We start from the raw sequence: 20015 nt of genomic DNA on the forward strand, positions 1-20015 counted from the left end.
AATATTTAAATTTGAATCTTAACAGGTTTTTAAGGCCACCCAGAGTATGAAGTTTGTGTGTGCATGTGATTTCAGTGGTTGCAATTTTTTTTGTATGAAAACTATTGATGAATCATGATTTAGAATTGTAAGCATTTCTTGCCGCCCACCTTTTTCAAGTAAAGGATTTGGACGTTGACAAGTGCTGTTATATGTTTGTGACATTAATAAGGGGCCGTTTACAAGGCAGAGATCTGAAAACATTCAGCTACGCACAATTACAAGATCATTAGCAATTTATAGAAATCACCTCTGGAACAGAGGTGAACACACATTTCAGAAATGATCAGAGACCAGCTGGTTTTAAGATGCGTTTTGGTTGATCGGATTACAAGTAGACGAGGGAGACACATTCCCGTTTACACCTGGTGTTTTAATCGTCTCTTTTGTCCACTTTCAACCACTTCTGTCCTGATTTCTTCAAGGGGAGGGTCTATGGGGGGGTAAATGTGTGTGTGATTTTTCAGATCTTTCGATCTAATGGACGAAATAACCTCACGCAAAATACAGTGGATGGCATAAGTGAACACACCCATGCTAAAGTTGACTTAAAAGAGGAATAAAAAATCATCTTTTGGAAATTGATCTTAATACCTTAATTTAAAAAATGAGGAAAAATCCTTAAATAAGGGAACCTTATCAGGATGCATAGAATCCTGGATCCATGAAACAACTGGCCTTCAAAAATAAAAATCTGACTGCCTCCTTGGGAATTTAACATAGGGGTATCCTGACTTACGCTACCTGTATTTTAAGGAAGAACATTTATTTATTTACGATACATTATTCATTTACAAAGAAATTTGGTGTCTTTAAAGGTTGGATTTTTTCCGCATTTTTTAAATTAAGGCATTAAGATCAATTTCCAAAAGATTTTTTTTATTCCTCTTTTAGTTAACTTTAGCATGGGTGTGTTCACTTATGCTAGGCACTGTACATATGAACACAACTGGAGAAAACAGGAAAACACATCAGCTTTAATTTCTGCTCTGAAGCTTCAAGACCAGCCGAACGCTGTGAGTGTGTGTTAGAAATCAGGAATGATGAGAGAACATTGTGCTTGGTACGTTTTCTCTTCAAACCAAACTTGTGTCTTCAGCCGGTAAAGTTTAAACTAGTGGTCGACCGATATGGGTTTTTTGATGACGATGCCGATTTCGATATCTTAGAGAGCAGGGTGGCTGATGGCCGATATAAAGCCGATATTTATATTTATATATCTAACATATATAGCCTGCACACACGCACACATGCACACACACACACACACACACACATACATGCATACATGCATACATACACACAAACTTTATATTTATATAAATCAATATTTAATAAATTAGATAAAGTTAATAAATATTTAAAAATATTTAAAATAAACATGCTTAGCCCCTATACTTTAGATGGTAACTTCTTGAATCTGAAATCCTATTACAGTATTTTTCACAAATAAAGTAATTGTTTATAAAATATATGAATATGTGAATAAAAAGGAAGTAAACACTGTAACAGGGCACTCAGTAATCTGGTAATTTCATGCGCACTGATAATTATTTTTTTTTACTTTAACTTTTGACAAGGTAACGCTAATTATATATAAAGCACACAGTGAAAACGACATGAATATGACACAGTGGGCCACTGGATATAGCACAGCATATTTTAAAATGAAGGATTTAAAGTTTTTCGATCGCGTCTCCTGTGAAGCTGATCTTCTGTTCGCATTCAATCACTTCGCACGCACCGTCACTCGCAGGAACACGTTTATGCAGGCTACAAATGCACACTTCACCAGATATCACAGCTGGATTCGATTAAATCTGCAAGTTTTGTGAAATTAAATGTTAATTGGTTAATTCGATATATTTGTTTAAATGATGTAAATGCACATTTGCTAAATGTTGACGGTAAATGAGAAAGTATTTTAGCCTGATTGTTTTTGGTTACAAATAATATAAAAGCAAACGCATTACTTTTTCGCATACCATTTACTTTCTTTGAATACCAGTTCTGTAGCCACCGGTTCTGTCTAACAAAGTATTAGATATGACTGACAGAGAGACGGAGAATGTGAGGGAGCGCTGTGTGATCAGATTCAGGCACTGCCGTTCTCTTCTCAGGTGCTGGTGTTCTCAGCGCCGCCCGTCAAAATAAAAGTCTGCAGCGCCGTTAAAATAAAAGTCAACACATCGGCCAATCAGAGAAACTGATCGGCCGATGCCGATATTTAAAAAAAGCCAAATATCGGCCGATATATTGGCCGTGGTGATATATCGGTCGACCACTAGTGTAAACCCTGTCTGACTAGGTCTCTTCTCATAATGTTCACTCATCAGGTCAGTAGACGGAGAGAAGACGGTCTTTTAGTGGCTGTTTGAACACATTCGATCACATGAGAGTTTACACTACGAAAGCAATCCGGTCAAATGTGTTTTCAACTCTCTCTGGAAGTGGTGGAAAGTGGACAAGCTCAAAACGTTTTAGACCCGTTTACACCTGTGTTTAGAGCCGTCCACTTGTGATCCGATCCACCAAAACACATCTTAATAGCAGCTGTGAACAGGGCCTTAGATCAAATGTAGGACCCATTCACTTCTAAGCCCTATTAGCAGTGTTTACTGGAATCTTTCTGAAGCAGGTAAATCTGTAAAAATTAAGGACATCACTTTGAAATATTATCACTCAATGTTCCAGTTAATGCACACTTAAGGCAATTTGTTACATAAGACAGATAATAATACGGTGATATTTAGCACAATGTTATCATTATAGTTGTGATGTGAATTCTGCTATTGTTTTATATTTAGAACAATTTTTAAAACTATTAGATTCCAGCGACAGGCCAATCATGTCCACGTCAGACACAAATACAACTATGAAAACGGAGTGACTCAAACAATCTTTGCCATAGAACACGTTTGTTCACAGTTTGAAAGTTCTTGTTTCTTTCATCTCAGGTGAATTATCCATTGTTGCTTTCAGTATGGCTATAAAGGTCACGCAAAGTTATATTCGAACTCACGTTAAATTATTTTAAAGTGTCCTAATTTTGTTTTGTAGGAACTACAACAGGTTTACATGCATCAAAGTAAAAAAAATGTTTGATTTTCTCATAATAAACATTGCACATCACTGCATGAAATGTAATTTAAAACAAATCATAATAGGGGCACTTTAACAATTAAATTAAGCATATAATCAGTACCTGAGAATATCATTGCTATATTTTGTATGTTTTTGTTCTACCCGTGACGTCACAGCTGGTTTGGACAAAAACTCTGATTAACAAGGAAAATATACTTTTTATAGCTTTATGTCGTGTTGCGTCTGGTAAAGGACGGGCAGTGGTAAACTACACCATTTAATAACCACATAGGTATTAACACCCTAAGGTATTAACACCCTAAGGACACAGCAATGCCCTAGCAACCAACCACCAGTAAGTGTAAATAAATAAATTATATTGTGATGTCCCTCATTTGTTTGTTTACAGTCTGTCTGACTGTGCAAATATAAGCAGAGGGATTCAGGGGTGAAGCTGCTCTCCATCACAGAAAATAGCAGTTTTATTGGATAGCACATTGGTTTGTTAGACTGACTCAATGTCTCTTCTCTTTGGTATGCGGTTTATGTATCTTGGAGGCAGTCATGAAACGCTGTGTCACTTTGTTATCGCCTCCATCACTAAATATACACACACTTGTGTTTACCAGTCCATTTGGGTCGAGCCATGACGGTGGGGAGCTTTGCTTAGGATGGACGGTGTTTTCATGAGCAAATCGCTTTCAATACTTTTGCAGTTTTGGCTCAGTATCAACAAGACATTACAAACTCTGCTGTTCTGGATGAAAATGGAAGAATCTGTCATACATTCCTAAAGAAGTAGTTCACCCAAAAATGAACAATTTTGTAATCATTAATCACGTCGTTCCAAACCCATTTTTGAAGAATGTTACAGTGACAAATTAGGCCTGTTCTTCACACAATGTTATCGTATGACTTCAGAAGATTTGAAACGTATTGCACATAAGTCATATGGACTAGTTTAATTGTTTAATTTTCAGTCATTGTATGGAAAGAGAACAGCGTAAACAATCTGTTAAACATCAATTTTTTCGCTCTACACAAGTAAAAAAGTCATATGTGTTTGGAACTACGGCACAGTGTATGTTTTTTTTGGCAAACTTCCTTTTAACATGTCAAAGCTTTGACGCATGAGGAATCCTCATCTTAAAGTAGGTCAGGATCTGATCAAGATTTATTATCTGATTGAAAGAATGCGTCAAACATCATCTGACTGTCATTTTTACTCTTCTGAAGACACATCGTTTCTTACACATTTTTAATGACATTTAGGAACTTTTTTTTGGCATATTTCGCTTGGAGAACAGTGCAAAAACTGCAAACTCATGTCAGTGATAGACAAAGTACAGTATGTGAAGGTCAGGAATTGTTTTGGCAAGCAATGCAAGGTGTAGGTTTTCTTAGCTCACTTTAAACGGAGATGAAGTTACTATTAATCCAGAGAGAGCATTGACAAAACACTGGGCATTTCTAATGATTCAAGAATGTGCTTTGACTACAAAAACAAAATGATTTGCTGGTTATCAATGAAAACCCATGACTATTTTTGTATTTTGTGAACTCATCCCAGGGAAGTATAATAAATAGCTTTGATGCACACAGGAATAAAATGTTTTCTCATTTGAACACGTGATGCATTATTAGTCACGTCACAGCATTTCTGGTTTTATGATGTATGATTTTATGATACAGAATTACTATTGGGCTACTATTTTCTTGCAAATATTTTGCTCCATGCTGGTTTATATTGAGCAATTATTTCAGATACCCTCTAGAAGTAGTTCAGTAGATCAGTGTTGTTGAACCTGTTGAAAAACGACCAAAAAGGTGTTTCATTTTTGTAAAATTTTACAAATACAGATTTTTTTCACCTATAAATTGTGCATGTTCTGATTTCATGGTAAATTTAAGAACTGAATAAATCAAAATGCAGCAATGTCCTAATCTTATGGAAAATAATATTTTATCAATATCGTTTTACTTTTTCTTTATGGTATTTTCTTGAATCTTGGTGTAATAAAGATTAGAAAAAGATTACCAGATAAAACATCCGTAAATGTGGTAAAATAGAGGAATAAAAACTAAAACCATCAGCATAAGAAATACATGCGCAGAATGACTCATGATTGCTCAAGTTTCATATAAATAATAGTGGCTTGCTTGCATTTATTTATTTTCATTGGAAAATAATTCTGCTCCACAAATAACAAATTTCTTGTCACTGGAAGCTTGTTGTGTTATGTCTGGTTGTGTAATCAAGACACAATGTAAATGATTACATTTCACAAACTGTTGTGCAGTTTAATCTTTATGCCAACTATATTTCACCCAGATCATCATCATCTCAGTTTGTATATCCGACCAGTAAGTTATTCAGACAAGAATAATTAAAAAATCATGATGGGGGAAAAATAAGCATTTATTTTTATTGTTTATTATTATATTTATTCAGAAACTATAAAATATTAAAGTTGTGACAGTGTTTTCTTCCCTATTGTGATGTTTAGTGAAACGGATCTTTCTTCTTGTTCTTCTCAAACAAGAAAATATTTAGGGCGGGGCTCGCGTCAGTAAACACATCATCAGAGAAATGACATACTGCCGAATTACATAAAAAAATAAGAATTGTCTATTTTGATTTCATGGTGACTAAACTTATAAGAGTCACAAAATCTATTGCTTTACTTGAACTTTATTTTGACTGTTCCAGATAATCTTGTATAAACTGGACCATTCTTCTATGATCTGAATAACTGAGAACGTCCCGTGTTCTCGTACACTAACGCCACCTTTTCCTGTTTACGTGAAATGAGTCTTTGTCAACTCCACTGAGTTCTTCTGTGTGGTTACACTTTATTTTAAGGTGTCCGTGTTACAGTGTAATTATACATTTAAGTACTGAGTAATATTTAGTTGACTACATGCACTTACTATAGGGTTAGGATTAGGGTGTGGTTTGTGGTTATTTGTATGTAATTATTCATCATTTATAGTGATTACTATAGTAACTACATGTACCATGTGTAACAAGGACACTGTAAAATAAAGTGTTACTGAAATCTCTCCCCTGTAGAAAAGCATGTTAAGTTGAAGCTCATTTCCCCCACAGATAATGATCGAGTTTTGCCCCGGGGGTGCGGTCGATGCCACCATGTTAGGTAAGACCTACAGTATATCTGCTAATGTTCTTGTTTTTATAAAAGACCCCTGCTGCTTCTTCCTTTTGATGCTCTTTGATACTCATGGGTGAGTAGGTAAACGCCTTTTTTAAGTTTAAACAGGATATTGCATTATGTTGGATGTTTCATGAACGAGTCAGTCTAGGTCACACAGAGTTCACTGCCTTTGTTTACACCGCTTTGAACCAGAGTTTTGTAGATTATGAAGTGTGTAGAACTAGATGTGCATGTGTGTGAATTTAAAGGAATAGTTCACTTCACAATTAAAATTCTGTCATCATTTACTCACCCTCAAGATATATCCCATTGACTTCCATAGTATTTTTTTTTTCCTACTATGGAAGTCAACGGGGTTCATCAACTGTCTGGTTACCGACATTCTTCAAAATAGCTTATTTTGTGTTCAGCAGAAGAAAGAAATTCATACAGGTTTGAAACAACTTGAGGGTGAGTAAAGATTTTCATTTTGAAGTGAACTATTCCTTTAAAAAACTTCATTTTTTAGGAGAAAATACCCTTTAGTAGTCTTAACTTTATTTTCTTTATTATGTTATATTATAATAATCTAATATATCATATCATATATCAATCATATCACATCAAATCAATTTTTTGGGAGGGTGAGTAAATGAAGATATTCATTATGAAGTGAACTATTCCTTTAAAATTGACAGACTTTAATTTTTTTTAAAGGAGAAAATACCCTTTAATAGTATTAAGAACATTTTATTTTCTTTATTATAATATATTATATTAATCTAATATATCATATCATATATCAATCAAATCACATAAAATCAATTTTTGATTTTTGGACATTGAGATTGACTCATGAATGTGTGTGTCTGTAGAGTTGGACAGGGGTCTTCAAGAGCCTCAGATCCGGGTGATCTGTAAGCAGATGTTGGAGGGTCTTCAGTATCTCCACAGCATGAAGATCATCCACAGAGACCTGAAGGCGGGAAACATCCTCCTCACGCTGGATGGAGACATCAAGCTAGGTGTGTATATCTGCAGATCGCGCAGACTGATGATCTGATTTCAGTCAGCATGAAACAGAAGTTGCAATAGTCTTTTTTTGTGAAGTATATCCGAGTGAAAAACCTTCTCGAACAAGGAAAAATGTAGGACGGGACTTAATGTATTGATTGGATTCTCACGCCAGTAAATACGTCATCTGAAAATACTAACATGTCTAAGACTTGTGCACATTACTGTGTGTGTATGTGTATATATATATATATATATATATATATATATATATATATATATATATATATATATATATTACTGCTGCAAATGTTGTCTACTTAGGCAGCTCACTAGGTTTTGTAACGAAGCAAAAAATGTGACCTTTGGTTGAGCATAGTGTTTAGTGTCTGTGCTATTAGATCTCTTACTAATTCTTATGACCTCTCTCACACTTTCTCTCTCTCTCTCACACACACACACACACACACACACACACACACACACACACACACACACACACACACACACACACACACACACACACACACACACACACATAATTGTTGTAGGTTGTGTTGTAAAGTACCACAGTTTGCTAAGAGCTGACTTATATTTCATTACACTTCTCTACTCAAATCTCATTGGATTTAGTAATTCAATGAGAGAATTATTTCCTCTGAATGTTGCTTAACGTGTAACCGAATGTGGCTTCATTGTGTGTTTGTTAATGGTACCCCAGAATGCCAGGCCAAGACTCTCTGGCCTTTACCACTTCCTGTGAGAGAAACTTTAAACACGCTGGTCTTCCAAACATCCTCTCCACACATTTCTGGGGATTCACCTGTCATAGCTGACACACAAATATACATACCGTCTATGTGTTTGCTATCCAGTCAATTAAGAATATACAAAAAATGCAGTCAAAACCACTAATATTGCAAATTAATATCACTATTTGAAATGACACAATAAAAATATAATATATGATTACTTTATAAATATAATGATTATAAAATATGTAAATATATTCTACTATTAATTTTAGGCAGTGGGCAGGCCTAATGGATCTGTACGGGAGAGTAAGACGACCCCACCCTACCACAAGTCATAGGGGCTCACCTTAGGCAAGTGACAGTACCCCTTTTTGCCTCCCAACTATGGGTCAAACAGTAGATGTCAATTCGGTAGCAGGAGTTGGCAGCTGTTGTAGAGCATTGGAGCGTTTTCCTGGTTGGTCTACCACAGCTTTCTCGGTTGGCGGATGATCCTTTTGCTTGCACTCCGTCAGATTCTGTGGCGTAGGACCCAGAGGGAGGCGTTTGTCCTGGGCAAACATCTGTCTTCTGTAGTCTGCCCTGGCACTCGGTTCTATAGCATGCATGGAAAGTCATACACATATTCAACAACTGGCAAAACGGGAGCCCTTGTACTCAAGGGCTGTCGTTGCTCGGCAGGACACGCTTGCAAGGCAGGCGCGGTCAGGTCGACATTCTGCAACTGCCTCCTCTTCTCTGAATTTGGCGTGCTGGAACATCAGAAGTCTTGGCGTGCACTCCGACCTCAACAGTGCTCCTCGGAAATCAGCCGTCATTGATTGCAAACTATTTCGCCTCAGAGTGGATATTGCTGCTATAACCGAGACTTGGCTGTTGGGTAGTGGCTCTGTGCGCGAGAGGAACTACACCATTTTCTGGTCTGGTCATCCAGACGACCATCGTTCGATGCATGGAGTCGGCTTTGCTGTGCGGAACACCCTGCGGTCCACCGTCTCTCAACCAACAGCTTGCTCTCCACGCCTTAATGTCCATGCGGATGTCACACTCAGCTGGCTTTCTCACTCTCCCTTCTGCCTATGCACCCACTCTTGGCACGACCCCTGAGGACAAGGAAGCCTTTTATGCCCACGTTAGCGAGATCTTTCGTTCCGTCCCGGCCGGGGAGGATTTAGCTCTGCTTGGGGACTTCAATGCCAGAGTTGGAGGGGATATCACTGCTTGGAGGCCAATCTTGGGTCATTTTGGGATTGGTAGCATCAATGACAACGGCCAAAGTCTCCTTGAGTTGTGCGCTGCTTATGGCCTATGCTTACCGGGATCCTTCTCATCTGGAACTATCAGATCCAAGGTTACCTGGATGCATCCCCGGTCCAAACACTGGCACCAACTTGATCACATTATTGTCAGGAGGAGCCAACTCAACGCTGTGAAGAGGTACAGGAGTATGCACTCTGCAGACTGTGACACCGGCCACTCCCTTGTCCGCTGCACTCTAAAACTCACCCCAAAGAAGATTCACCGCTGCACTCGTAAAACTCACCCCAAAGAAGATTCACCGTGCCACTCAAAGTCCCACTCCAAAGCTAAACATTGAGCTGATGCGGAAACATGAATACGTGGCAAGTTTCTGTGCGCGTATGGAGGGCCTTCCCTTCAGAGTTGACGGCACTCCTGAAAACACCTGGGCCGAGCTAAGAGCTTCCATGACGGAGGCTGCGTCTGAGGTCTTCGGCCTTTGTAGAAGGAAACAGCCGGATTGGTTCCTTGCAGGCTCTGCTATTCTACTCCCAGCCCTAGCTGACAAGCGTGCTGCCCGTCTCAGTGCTCTCCAAGACAGTAATGACTCCACCATTGCTCACTATCGTAAGGCCAGGAATGATGTCAAGACTCTTAAATGCCAGGCCTACGAGCAGTACTGGCAGGACCTCAGTGAGAAGGTAGAACGGTGTGCAAGTACTGGAGACATACGCGACACGTACAGCGGCATCAATGAGGCTCTGGGTCCTACAGCGAAAAAAACAGCTTCTTTGCGAGCCACTGATGGCTCCGTTGTCAACGACCTCCCAGGCCAGCTTGGTAGATGGATCGACCATTACAGCTTGCTGTATGGCACTCCTGTGGACGCCTACTTGAACGCTGTTTCTGCTGCTGTACCACAACTACCTGTCCTCAACGAGCTGGATACGGAGATCTCAGCAATGGAAATAGAGCATGCGATTGCAGCTCTGAAGAACAAGTCATCGGGCAGCGATGGAATTCCAACGGAGCTGCTGAAGTGTGGTGGGCCAGTGCTGGTCAGGCGGCTTCACTGCCTGTTTCGATGCTGTTGTCAGAACAAATGCATCCCTAGTGAACTCAAGAATGCCAACATTGTCACTCTTTATAAAAATAAGGGCGACAGGCAGAACTGCAACAACTACCGAGGCATTTCGCTCCTTAGCCTTCCGGGAAAATGCCTTGCCCGCGTAATCCTTCCAAGGCTGCAGTGCATTGCTGACGGGGTGTTGCCGGAGAGTCAGTGCGGCTTCCGTGCTGGTCGTTCGACCTTGGACATGATTTTCTCGGTCCACCAGCTTCAGGAAAAGTGTGCGGAACAGCAACGCCCATTGTACATGGTGTTTGTCGATCTGACTAAGGCTTTCGATTATGTGAGTCGCTCTGGTCTCTTCCATGTTCTGCAGCGAATCGGTTGTCCGGCAACTCTTTTGGCAATACTCCAAGGCTTCCATGATGGGATGCGGGCAACCGTACAGTTCAACGGTGCCTGCTCAAATGAGTTTGATGTCTGCTGTGGAGTAAAGCAGGGGTGTGTCCTCGCTCCCACCTTGTTTGGCATCTATTTCTCGGCTGTGCTGCGACGGGCGTTTCCTGATCCGGTTGGGGTTCTGCTGTACACTAGGTATGATGGCAACTTCTTCAGCTTGGCTCGCCTGAGGCCAGAACCAGGGTGAAATGCGTCCTTGTGCGCGAGTTGCTTTACGCAGATGACGCTGCCTTCGTGGCTCACACTGGGCAAGAAATTCAGGAGATGTGCAATTCTTTTGATGCTGCCTGCACAGAGTTCGGACTTACCATAAGCCTCAAGAAGACAGTGGTGATGGCTCAGAACGTTCCTGCTCCCCTCACGTCACCATCAATGGCACAGTGCTTTCGGCTGTCGAGAAATTCATCTACCTCGGCTGAACCTTGACAGCAAACAACACCCTTGATGCTGAACTGAATACCAGGATCGGTCGTGCCTCAACAACCTTTGGGCGGCTTCAGTCACGCGTCTGAAACAACAGCCACCTTTCTCTCAAAATAAAGGTGCGCGTATATGAGTCCTGTGTGCTCTCCGTTCTGCTATATGGAAGCGAAACGTGGCCTACATACCAGCGGCAGGAGCACAAGCTTAATGCTTTTCACTTCCGTTGCAATGGCATCACCTTGCGGAAGACCGGGCAGCTTGGCGGTCTGCGCTGACAGAATGCCAACTCTGTCCTGCCATGCTTACACCAGCTTTTGCACAGAAAGACGGCATGCTAGGCACCGTTCAGATTGGCGCTTGCGCTGAAAAAGGCCTTGATGAATAATAATAACTGCAATTTTTGATTAATCAGATGCATTTAATTTATTAAACGAGACCATACAACATGTATAATGCTACAAAAGATTTCTGTTTCATTTAAATGCTGAACTTTCTATTTATCAAAGAATCACCGTTTCCACAAAAGTATTAAAGGAGTAGTTCACCTTCAAATAAAGATTTCCTGATTATTCTCTCGCCCCCATCCAAGATGCCCATGTCTTTCTTTCTTCAGTCTAAAAGAAATGAAGGTTTTTGAGGAAAACATTCCAGGATTTTCTCCATATAGTGACTTCAATGGCAACCAACGGTTTGAAGGTTCAAATGTGCAGCTTCAAAGTCTCGACACGATCCCAGCCGAGTAATAAGAGTCTAATCTAGACAAACCATCTGTCCTTTTCTTAAAAATAAATAAAAATTATATACTTTTTAACCACAGATGCCCGTCTTGTACTATCTCTGATCTGCGCCACGCATAACATCATCACGTTGGAAAGGTCACGCGTGACATCGTTAAACATCCAGGATATGCACACGTAAGGACCATTTTAAACAATAAACTGACACAAATACACAAAAATATGTGTCATTCAACATACAATAACTTTGCAGGGTCCTCCTACTCCAAACTTGTAAACACTGGGTCGGTACTGCCGACTACGTCACTCGTGACCTTTCCAACGTGATGATGTAATGCGTGGCGCATCTCAGAGAAAGTACAAGACAGGCATTTGTGGTTAAAAAGTATATTATTATTATTTATTTATTTTTTAGAAAAGGACCGTCCGTTTCGCTAGATAAGATCCTTATTTCTCGACTGTAGAGACTTTGAAGCTGCACTGAAACTCACATTTGAACCTTCAAACCGTTGCCATTGAAGTCCTTTATATGGAGAAAAATTATCAAGACATTTTTATTTGAAAGTGAACTAATCTTTTAAGCTGCACCACTTTTTTTAACATTCATAATAATTAGTAGTGTTTCTTAAACATCAAATCAGCATGTTAGAATGATTTCTGAAGGATCATGTGACACTGAAGACTAGTTATGATGCTGAAAATTCAGCTTCGATCACAGGAATGAATTACATTTTACAATACAGATAAAAAAAACAGTCATTTTAAACTTGAATAATATTTCACAATATAACCGTTTTTACTGTATTTTCGATGAGAAGAAGAGACTTATTGATCCCAAACTTTTGAATGCTAGAATGTAAGAATATCCATATTAGGACTTGAGGTATCTATAATACTTTGACATGGTGGTTTTGGCCTGTGTTCTACAATCAAAATAATACAATAATCCAGTCCTCATTTTAACATCATTTAACATTATTTGTAGAGAAAAGCCTTTTATGTAATCTACTCCTAGAGAGTGCCCTCTATAAAGATGACATCAACACTCGATTTAGGGGTTTTGAAGGTTGTAATATGACAATTTTGAAACTGGGACAAACCCTAATGTAATTCAACATCTCTGATTTTTTGTTACAGCGGATTTTGGAGTTTCTGCAAAAAACACCAAAACTCTCCAAAGGCGAGACTCTTTTATTGGCACTCCATATTGGTAAGTGCTAAAAAAAATCACTGTTTAATCATCAAAACATACATTTTCAGGCAAATATCTTTCTTTGTTGACATTTCAGTGCATCACTACAAAATATAATTATCTGAAACATAATTAGAATGAATAATTACAGGTTTCGTGAGTTTCCCATAAAGGTAATATGCTGATAGATAGAGGTCTCGTCATATCCCACAGGATTTAAAGCAATCATTAACTAGCGTCCAGCTTGAAAGTCCTGATATGAAATATCTTTCCTACCTTTGTCCTTCCTCTGAGTACACACACAGCAGCCAGTGGATATTAACGTCTCCTTATCTGAGTCATGAACAATCTTTAGCAGTTTTATTAGTGGCTTGTAGTAAATTCTTTTAGTCGCTAGCTAAATATCTCCAGACATGTTTCCTTACCGGGAATGTACAGTAGTCAACATTTGAAGTGGATCAAAACCATTCATCAAAGTTATGCATGAATTTTGAACAATGAACTTTTTTTTGTTCCACTACTGTGTCTGAAAGCTTTCGTTATGATCTAACTGGAATATTGCTGTTCTGATATTTCCTGTATGTTCAGGATGGCTCCAGAGGTTGTGATGTGTGAGACCATGAAGGACGCTCCATACGACTATAAAGCGGACATCTGGTCACTGGGCATCACCCTGATAGAGCTGGCTCAGATAGAGCCCCCCCACCATGAGCTGAATCCCATGAGGGTCCTGCTAAAAATCGCCAAGTCTGAGCCGCCCACCCTGGATCAGCCCTCCAAGTGGTGAGCCACAAAACCCCGGCATGGGAGTGACCGCACAAGATTTCACTGACATACTTCATTACTATAAGATTCCTGTTCTCTGAGCATAGTTGTGGCTTTTTAGTTAGATTTATAGCTTTTGACATTTCTAAAGTATGGCCATCGAATGTTATTTTGTCACTGTATCACCATTACACATTAAGAGATTGTATACCCCTCTTGGGCAAATGTTTAAGGGTTTTGTGTATTTCAGGTCAATGGAATTTAACGATTTCCTGAAAAAAGCTTTGGACAGAAACCCTGAGACGAGGCCGACGGCTGCTCAGCTTCTAGAAGTGAGGAGTTTCACACACACATTTGTCCATATACATTATATTCTCTCTCTCTCTGCTGCAGTCACTCAAAATTGAACGTAAAGGCATTTTAAGACGGTATGTGCAAAGCACAGCAGAACGTCTTATCAAGGCAGTTCTTGCTTCCTGTCCGCACTGGGTCAAGGGAATTACAGCAATTTGCACTCTTCCTTTTGGATATTTATTCACCTCCACCCCATCAGAAAAGAGGAACTGAACAATTAAAGAGTTTACGAAATGAAAAACATGTACTGTGAAACATGTAGATGTGCTGAAGACCCAGAATAATCCTGAACTTTCTTCAAAAATGAACAGTCACTTTGACTTTGGCGAAATGGACTTTAGTGACACTTGCTAGTATTTTAATTAGAAACTGCTGCACAATAGTTGACATCACATTGTAAGACCGATGATCTGACCATAGATAATATAAGTGATACAAGCGATTCAAGTCATGTCACAACTCGCACATCACCGAAATGCTTTTTCCTCACTGGACGATTTACTTTACTTTCAAATATGTCGTTACATGTTCATATAGTAACACTTTTGGGAACAAATATACACTAGTAACTAGTTGCTTATTAGCATGCATTTTACTAGCATATTGGCTGGTTAATAGTACTTACTGTATAAAGCACATTTTAATGCTTTATTCTGCTTGACCATATTCTACATCCCTTAACCCTTACTCATACCTAAACAACTATCTTACTAACCACCAATAAGCAGTAATTATGAGTTTACTGAGGGGAAACACCTAATTAACAGGGAAATATGTTGTCTCTAATCTAAAGTGTCACCATACGATGCATCGCGATGAGATGTGAACAATGCTGCATCGATTCATAAAAACAACATTTTGATTTTTAAAGTATTTAATTGAATATGCCTGTCATGCATATTAATGTAGTCTTTATTGTAAATAAAGTACTCCTTTTATACAATAGTCAACATTTGAAATGGATCAAAACCTTTCATCAAAGTTATACATGAATTTTGAACAAGACCCATTGTTGTCTTAGGACAACTTTTTTGATCCACTTCAAATGTTGACTACTGTATATAAATAAAAAAGTTTCATATAATATAGAAGCAAAGCACTTGCGTCTGATGTCCGTAGATAACGCACCTACATTATTGAAAGCATAATTAAAGTGTGGGACGTGTTTGATGTTAAAACGGTTATTAAGCCAAGGAAAGATCTCGATGTTTACTCGCACTGACTGACACACACCTGAAGCGCTGCACAGAAATACAACATGTGATCCTGAATTCAGCTCTCTTTAGCGGCTTACTGTATTGCGCTTGAACAGTCCGATGTATACAATATTACTTCAAAATATCTGTCTGGACGAGTATTCACACAAATATAGTCGACAAATTATGTCTTAAGTGAACGCAAACAGTTGGGGGAAAATTATGTGTAACATTATATTAGATCCGTGCATCTGGTCTATATAATAATATATAATATAATAAACCTTCTGCTGTGATGTCTGTCATTAATGTTAATCAAACAAAAGAAAAGAGGGAAACTCTCACTGCTCTTGACTCAATAACTTTTGTAGCTTCAATAATAATTAATACACTGAAGACTATACAGTGTTCATTTTAACATTTAATTATTCAATTTCTGTATGATTTATTACTTGAATGCTGCTGTTAAATAGATATAAAATGGGAAAAAAGTAAAATGCTGTTAGTTTAATTTGTTTCTTATCTTTAAACAGATAAAATAACAAAAAATAAATATATTGTGATTATTAACATAGTAATTATTATTAATAAAAGAATTGGAGGAAAAGATGCATCGAGAACCCTTTTAGAATCAATTTGTTACTCTCCGAATCGTAATCAAATCCATTCGTGAGGAAAGTGAAGATTCGATATTGGCAAGTGGTCAAAAGTCAGTTTTGGACTTGAAGATAAAGTCACTTCACTCATGCTCTGATGTCACTCTCGCTTCTGGGTGTTTCATATTACATCTTAATCTCACGCTCTGCTGCGTACAAAGCAACCTGGAAGACAGCTGGTTGATGAAGGTGAAGAAGATAACATTGATATGCAGTACATGCTATCCTGTCAAGAGTTCATATATCACTGTTTTTTCCTGAGTGGCGAACATTACCGCAAAGTCAAAGTCTTTATAGGCTGATCTGTAGTTTATATTATATCCATTGATTATGGAGGTCAAGAAACCTTAAAATACCTGAAGTAGAACCTTGTCATATTAATTTTTGGCTATCATATGTATGCTCAGACGCAAAGGCTTCTTTTATACAGTCTCTGCAGGTTCTCAAAAATCTTAAAACGTCTTAATTTCAGTTTGATTAATTTAAGGTCATAAAACATTTTTATTGCACAATCAAAATCCAATATTGACCCTCAAATTCGTATGTATTAATAGTAAATATATGTCTATATTAAATAAAACTTAAAACTTATAGTTACCCTGTTTTGCAGTTGTTCAATGTTTAGAAGAATGTCTGGGATCCATGATTTATTTAGAGATTGTATGGGTTTGTTCTGTTTGGGCATACAGTATTTATTTTCTTAAAAAAGGTCTCAAAGATTTTATTTTAAAAACGGTCCTGTTTCATAGGCGGTTTTTAAATATTATATGCTATTATATTATACATTTTTTCCTGGGAATCAATCCCTTGACCTTGCCATTGCATGTAGTGTTCCTGTATCTAAGCTACAATGGTATGAACTATGAATTGGGATGCTCTATTTCTGACATCTCGTACAGTTTCGGATGTGTCGTGTGTGAATCGTGCTGCAGTGTTTCTGCTCTAGCTGTAGTTTTTCCGGTCATCGGTGAGAGTAATTGATACTGCTGGCTGTATGTTTTTAACGCTTGACTCCCCCTCACATGCGCTCGGCAGCTGGGACACTTCAATTAAACAAGGTGCAACTCAGCTGAATAATAGATGAGAGCAGCGTTCCTCTTCATTACACTGATGCTTTCACAGTTCAGCTCAAGTCCTCCGCATCTAACTGCGCTGATATACTAATTAATCCCCAGATCAACTTTTATTTTTAATGACCTGTCACTTTTGCTAATTGCAAGTGTTTTTCAAGTAAAATAACAAAAAGTTCCACAACAGTGTGAGAAGTCAAGAACTGGCATTTCGGTCCAAACCACAAATATTTGACTAAATTGAATAAATAAGTAAGGATAGTCCACGGCTAGTTCTGCATTGAACAGTTTTAATGCATGACACAGTTGATGCACAGGTAGCCATGAATTATACTGCTTATACCATGCTCATTTGCCAGCATTATGTTTGCAGATTAAAATTTGACTGGAAGGGTTAAAAAGATGGTTATTTTCATCAGCTACGTCTCGTTAGATTTAACATTCTGTCCACTTTAAATCAGACACAGAGGTAAAGTAAGGTTACATTGATTTGAATGATAATGAATTATAACCAATATTATATATATATATAATAAGAGAGAAATAGAAAGATGTGTGTGAATTACCTGAATCTGTGCAGCGTCTCTGCTAGCAATGAAGCTGTGAGTTGAATTACTTCAAAAACAGCGACGTTACAACCTCCTTGCTGAGTAAAATAATGTAGATATTCAGTAGTTAATTTATTTATAAAGGCCAAAGCTGTTTCTGTGTGAGCGAGTGATGTGTGTGTGTGTGTGCTTCAATGAAAGCAGCACATTAATAATAGAACAGTAATTAAACTCAATAGAACTTTTATTGCACACATTCCAGCCAATCAGAATCCAGTATTCAGAAAGACCATGGTTTAATAAATAATATATGTATAATAAATGATAAGAGAATAGTTCAATCAGAAATGTCAATTGAAAATAATTATATATTTAAAATAACACTTGCTAACAAATATGAAATATTTCATTTGTTTACCTGCATTGTCATGTAACATGAACCAACATTAGAGAACCGTGAACATACAAATGTGTTGTTAAATTATAAAATATTAACTTAAAATCTCAGGGGTACTTCCAAGAAAATACTTTAGTTCAAAGGGGTTTGGCTGACAAAAGAGTTTTCTGAACTACAAATTAGAACGTGATCATTATTGACCAAACCAACTGAAAATATCTGACTCGAACAGAATGGACATAATTCAGATATAAATAATTGCTCTGTCAATTTAATTTGATTGTGGTTCTTTATTACTACTTTGATTCAGTTTGACGCTTACCACGACAATATGATACACATTTTAGTGATGCTTCGAAAGATGCATAACTGAAACCAATTAATCACAATTTCCATTGTCAGGCTCATATTATTTAACATGCATGTTTCTTAAGGTGACATGTGCATGTTATTGTTATGCACAGTTGAATAATTTTGGAGTTTGTCGTGTTATGAAGAACTCTGTATAATCCTTCCAACGTATGTTGTGTGTTTCAGCATCCTTTTGCGAGTTCAGTGAAGAACAACCGTCCATTGAGAGAGCTGGTGGCAGAGGCCAAAGCTGAGGTGATGGAGGAGATCGAGGACAATCACGAAGAAGGAGAAGACGACGACCCTGCTGATGTCACTCCTGTAGGGGTCTTGACATTTCTCACTTACTGCACACCTTCCAAATTTCTCTGTATCATAAATCTCTCAGTTCACGCTGTGCTGATAGAGTAAAAATAATGCACTGCTAATGGAAAAGAGCTCAGGGCGTAAAGAGAGACACATTTGTTTAGTGCTTTGACAACTGTAATTGTTATTGCATGGAAAGTTTATTCTATGCTTCAATGCAGGTGTACCTATGAAGGGCAGAAACACTGCCGAACAGTACAACGTGACAACAACTCAATGAATTATGCAGATATGTGCTCATTTAGGTTATGTAATATACTCTTTATATTGCTGCAGTGTACGCAATGTGTATCGTATACAGTATAAACATTTTTTATGTATAAAGTACCTGGATGATATACTACATTTGCCAGCATAAGCAGTATACAACAGCACAGAATGCTGTATCCCACAATGCAGTGTTCCTCTTAACTTAAGTGTGTTGAATTAATTACAGCCACGATTTTCAACTCTTAAATCTTTAATGACTCATTGTTTTTCAACAAAATTGAATTGAAGATACAAAATATCTGTTTTGATTTTAAACTCGTTATAATCATTCTAATATGATGATTTACTGCTCAGGAATCATTTCTTATAATTATCAATGTTGAAAACTGTTTTTGCTGCTTAACAAATTTGTGGAATTGGTGATACTTTTTTCAGGATTTTTTGAGTAGAAAGTTCAATCAATGAACAGCATTTACTTGCATTTTTTAATATTTTTAAAGCATTTATTAAATAGTACATTTTTGTATCATTAAAGAAGGTCTAAACAGTCACTTTTGATCAATTTAATGCATCCTTGAAGAATAAAAGTATTATTTCTTTTCTTTTTTTTCTTTTTTAAAAAATCTTACCAGGAATGTTTGAATGGTATCAACAGCAACAGTTTTCAACACTGATAATAATAATTAGAAATGAAACCCAGTAGTTTTCCATTGTGGCACTGGCTGCCACTACACCTAATGTCACACTGTGATTGTGATGTCAGTACTGCATATATAATTTGACTGTAACAGAACATGTTTCCCCCACCCAACTTTCACATTAACGTCTCCATTTAATGATCTATTCTAGGCTGTTGTGGTCAAATAGCACAATGGTACGAGCGTTCAAAAATAACTCTTAATACACTTCCTCTTCCGCTTCTCATCTGGCCTTCAA

General features: G+C 37.9%; 1 protein-coding gene across 2 annotated transcripts in view; it reads left to right on the forward strand.

Moving 5' to 3' along the window:
- stk10 (serine/threonine kinase 10) overlaps positions 1-20015 on the forward strand; it is a 62168-nt gene that overhangs the window by 23921 nt on the left and 18232 nt on the right. For both annotated transcript variants that reach the window (XM_077224787.1, XM_077224788.1), the window contains exons 3-8: positions 6233-6281; positions 7154-7303; positions 13112-13184; positions 13755-13949; positions 14182-14263; positions 18690-18824. In XM_077224787.1, the coding sequence (XP_077080902.1) occupies positions 6233-6281; positions 7154-7303; positions 13112-13184; positions 13755-13949; positions 14182-14263; positions 18690-18824 (684 nt within the window). The remainder of the gene's footprint in view (positions 1-6232; positions 6282-7153; positions 7304-13111; positions 13185-13754; positions 13950-14181; positions 14264-18689; positions 18825-20015) is intronic.

This window comes from Siphateles boraxobius, unplaced genomic scaffold (genome assembly GCF_051911475.1).
Source record: "Siphateles boraxobius isolate OS27281-9 unplaced genomic scaffold, OSU_SipBor_1 92, whole genome shotgun sequence".
In the NCBI taxonomy this organism is placed as follows: Eukaryota; Metazoa; Chordata; class Actinopteri; order Cypriniformes; family Leuciscidae; genus Siphateles; species Siphateles boraxobius.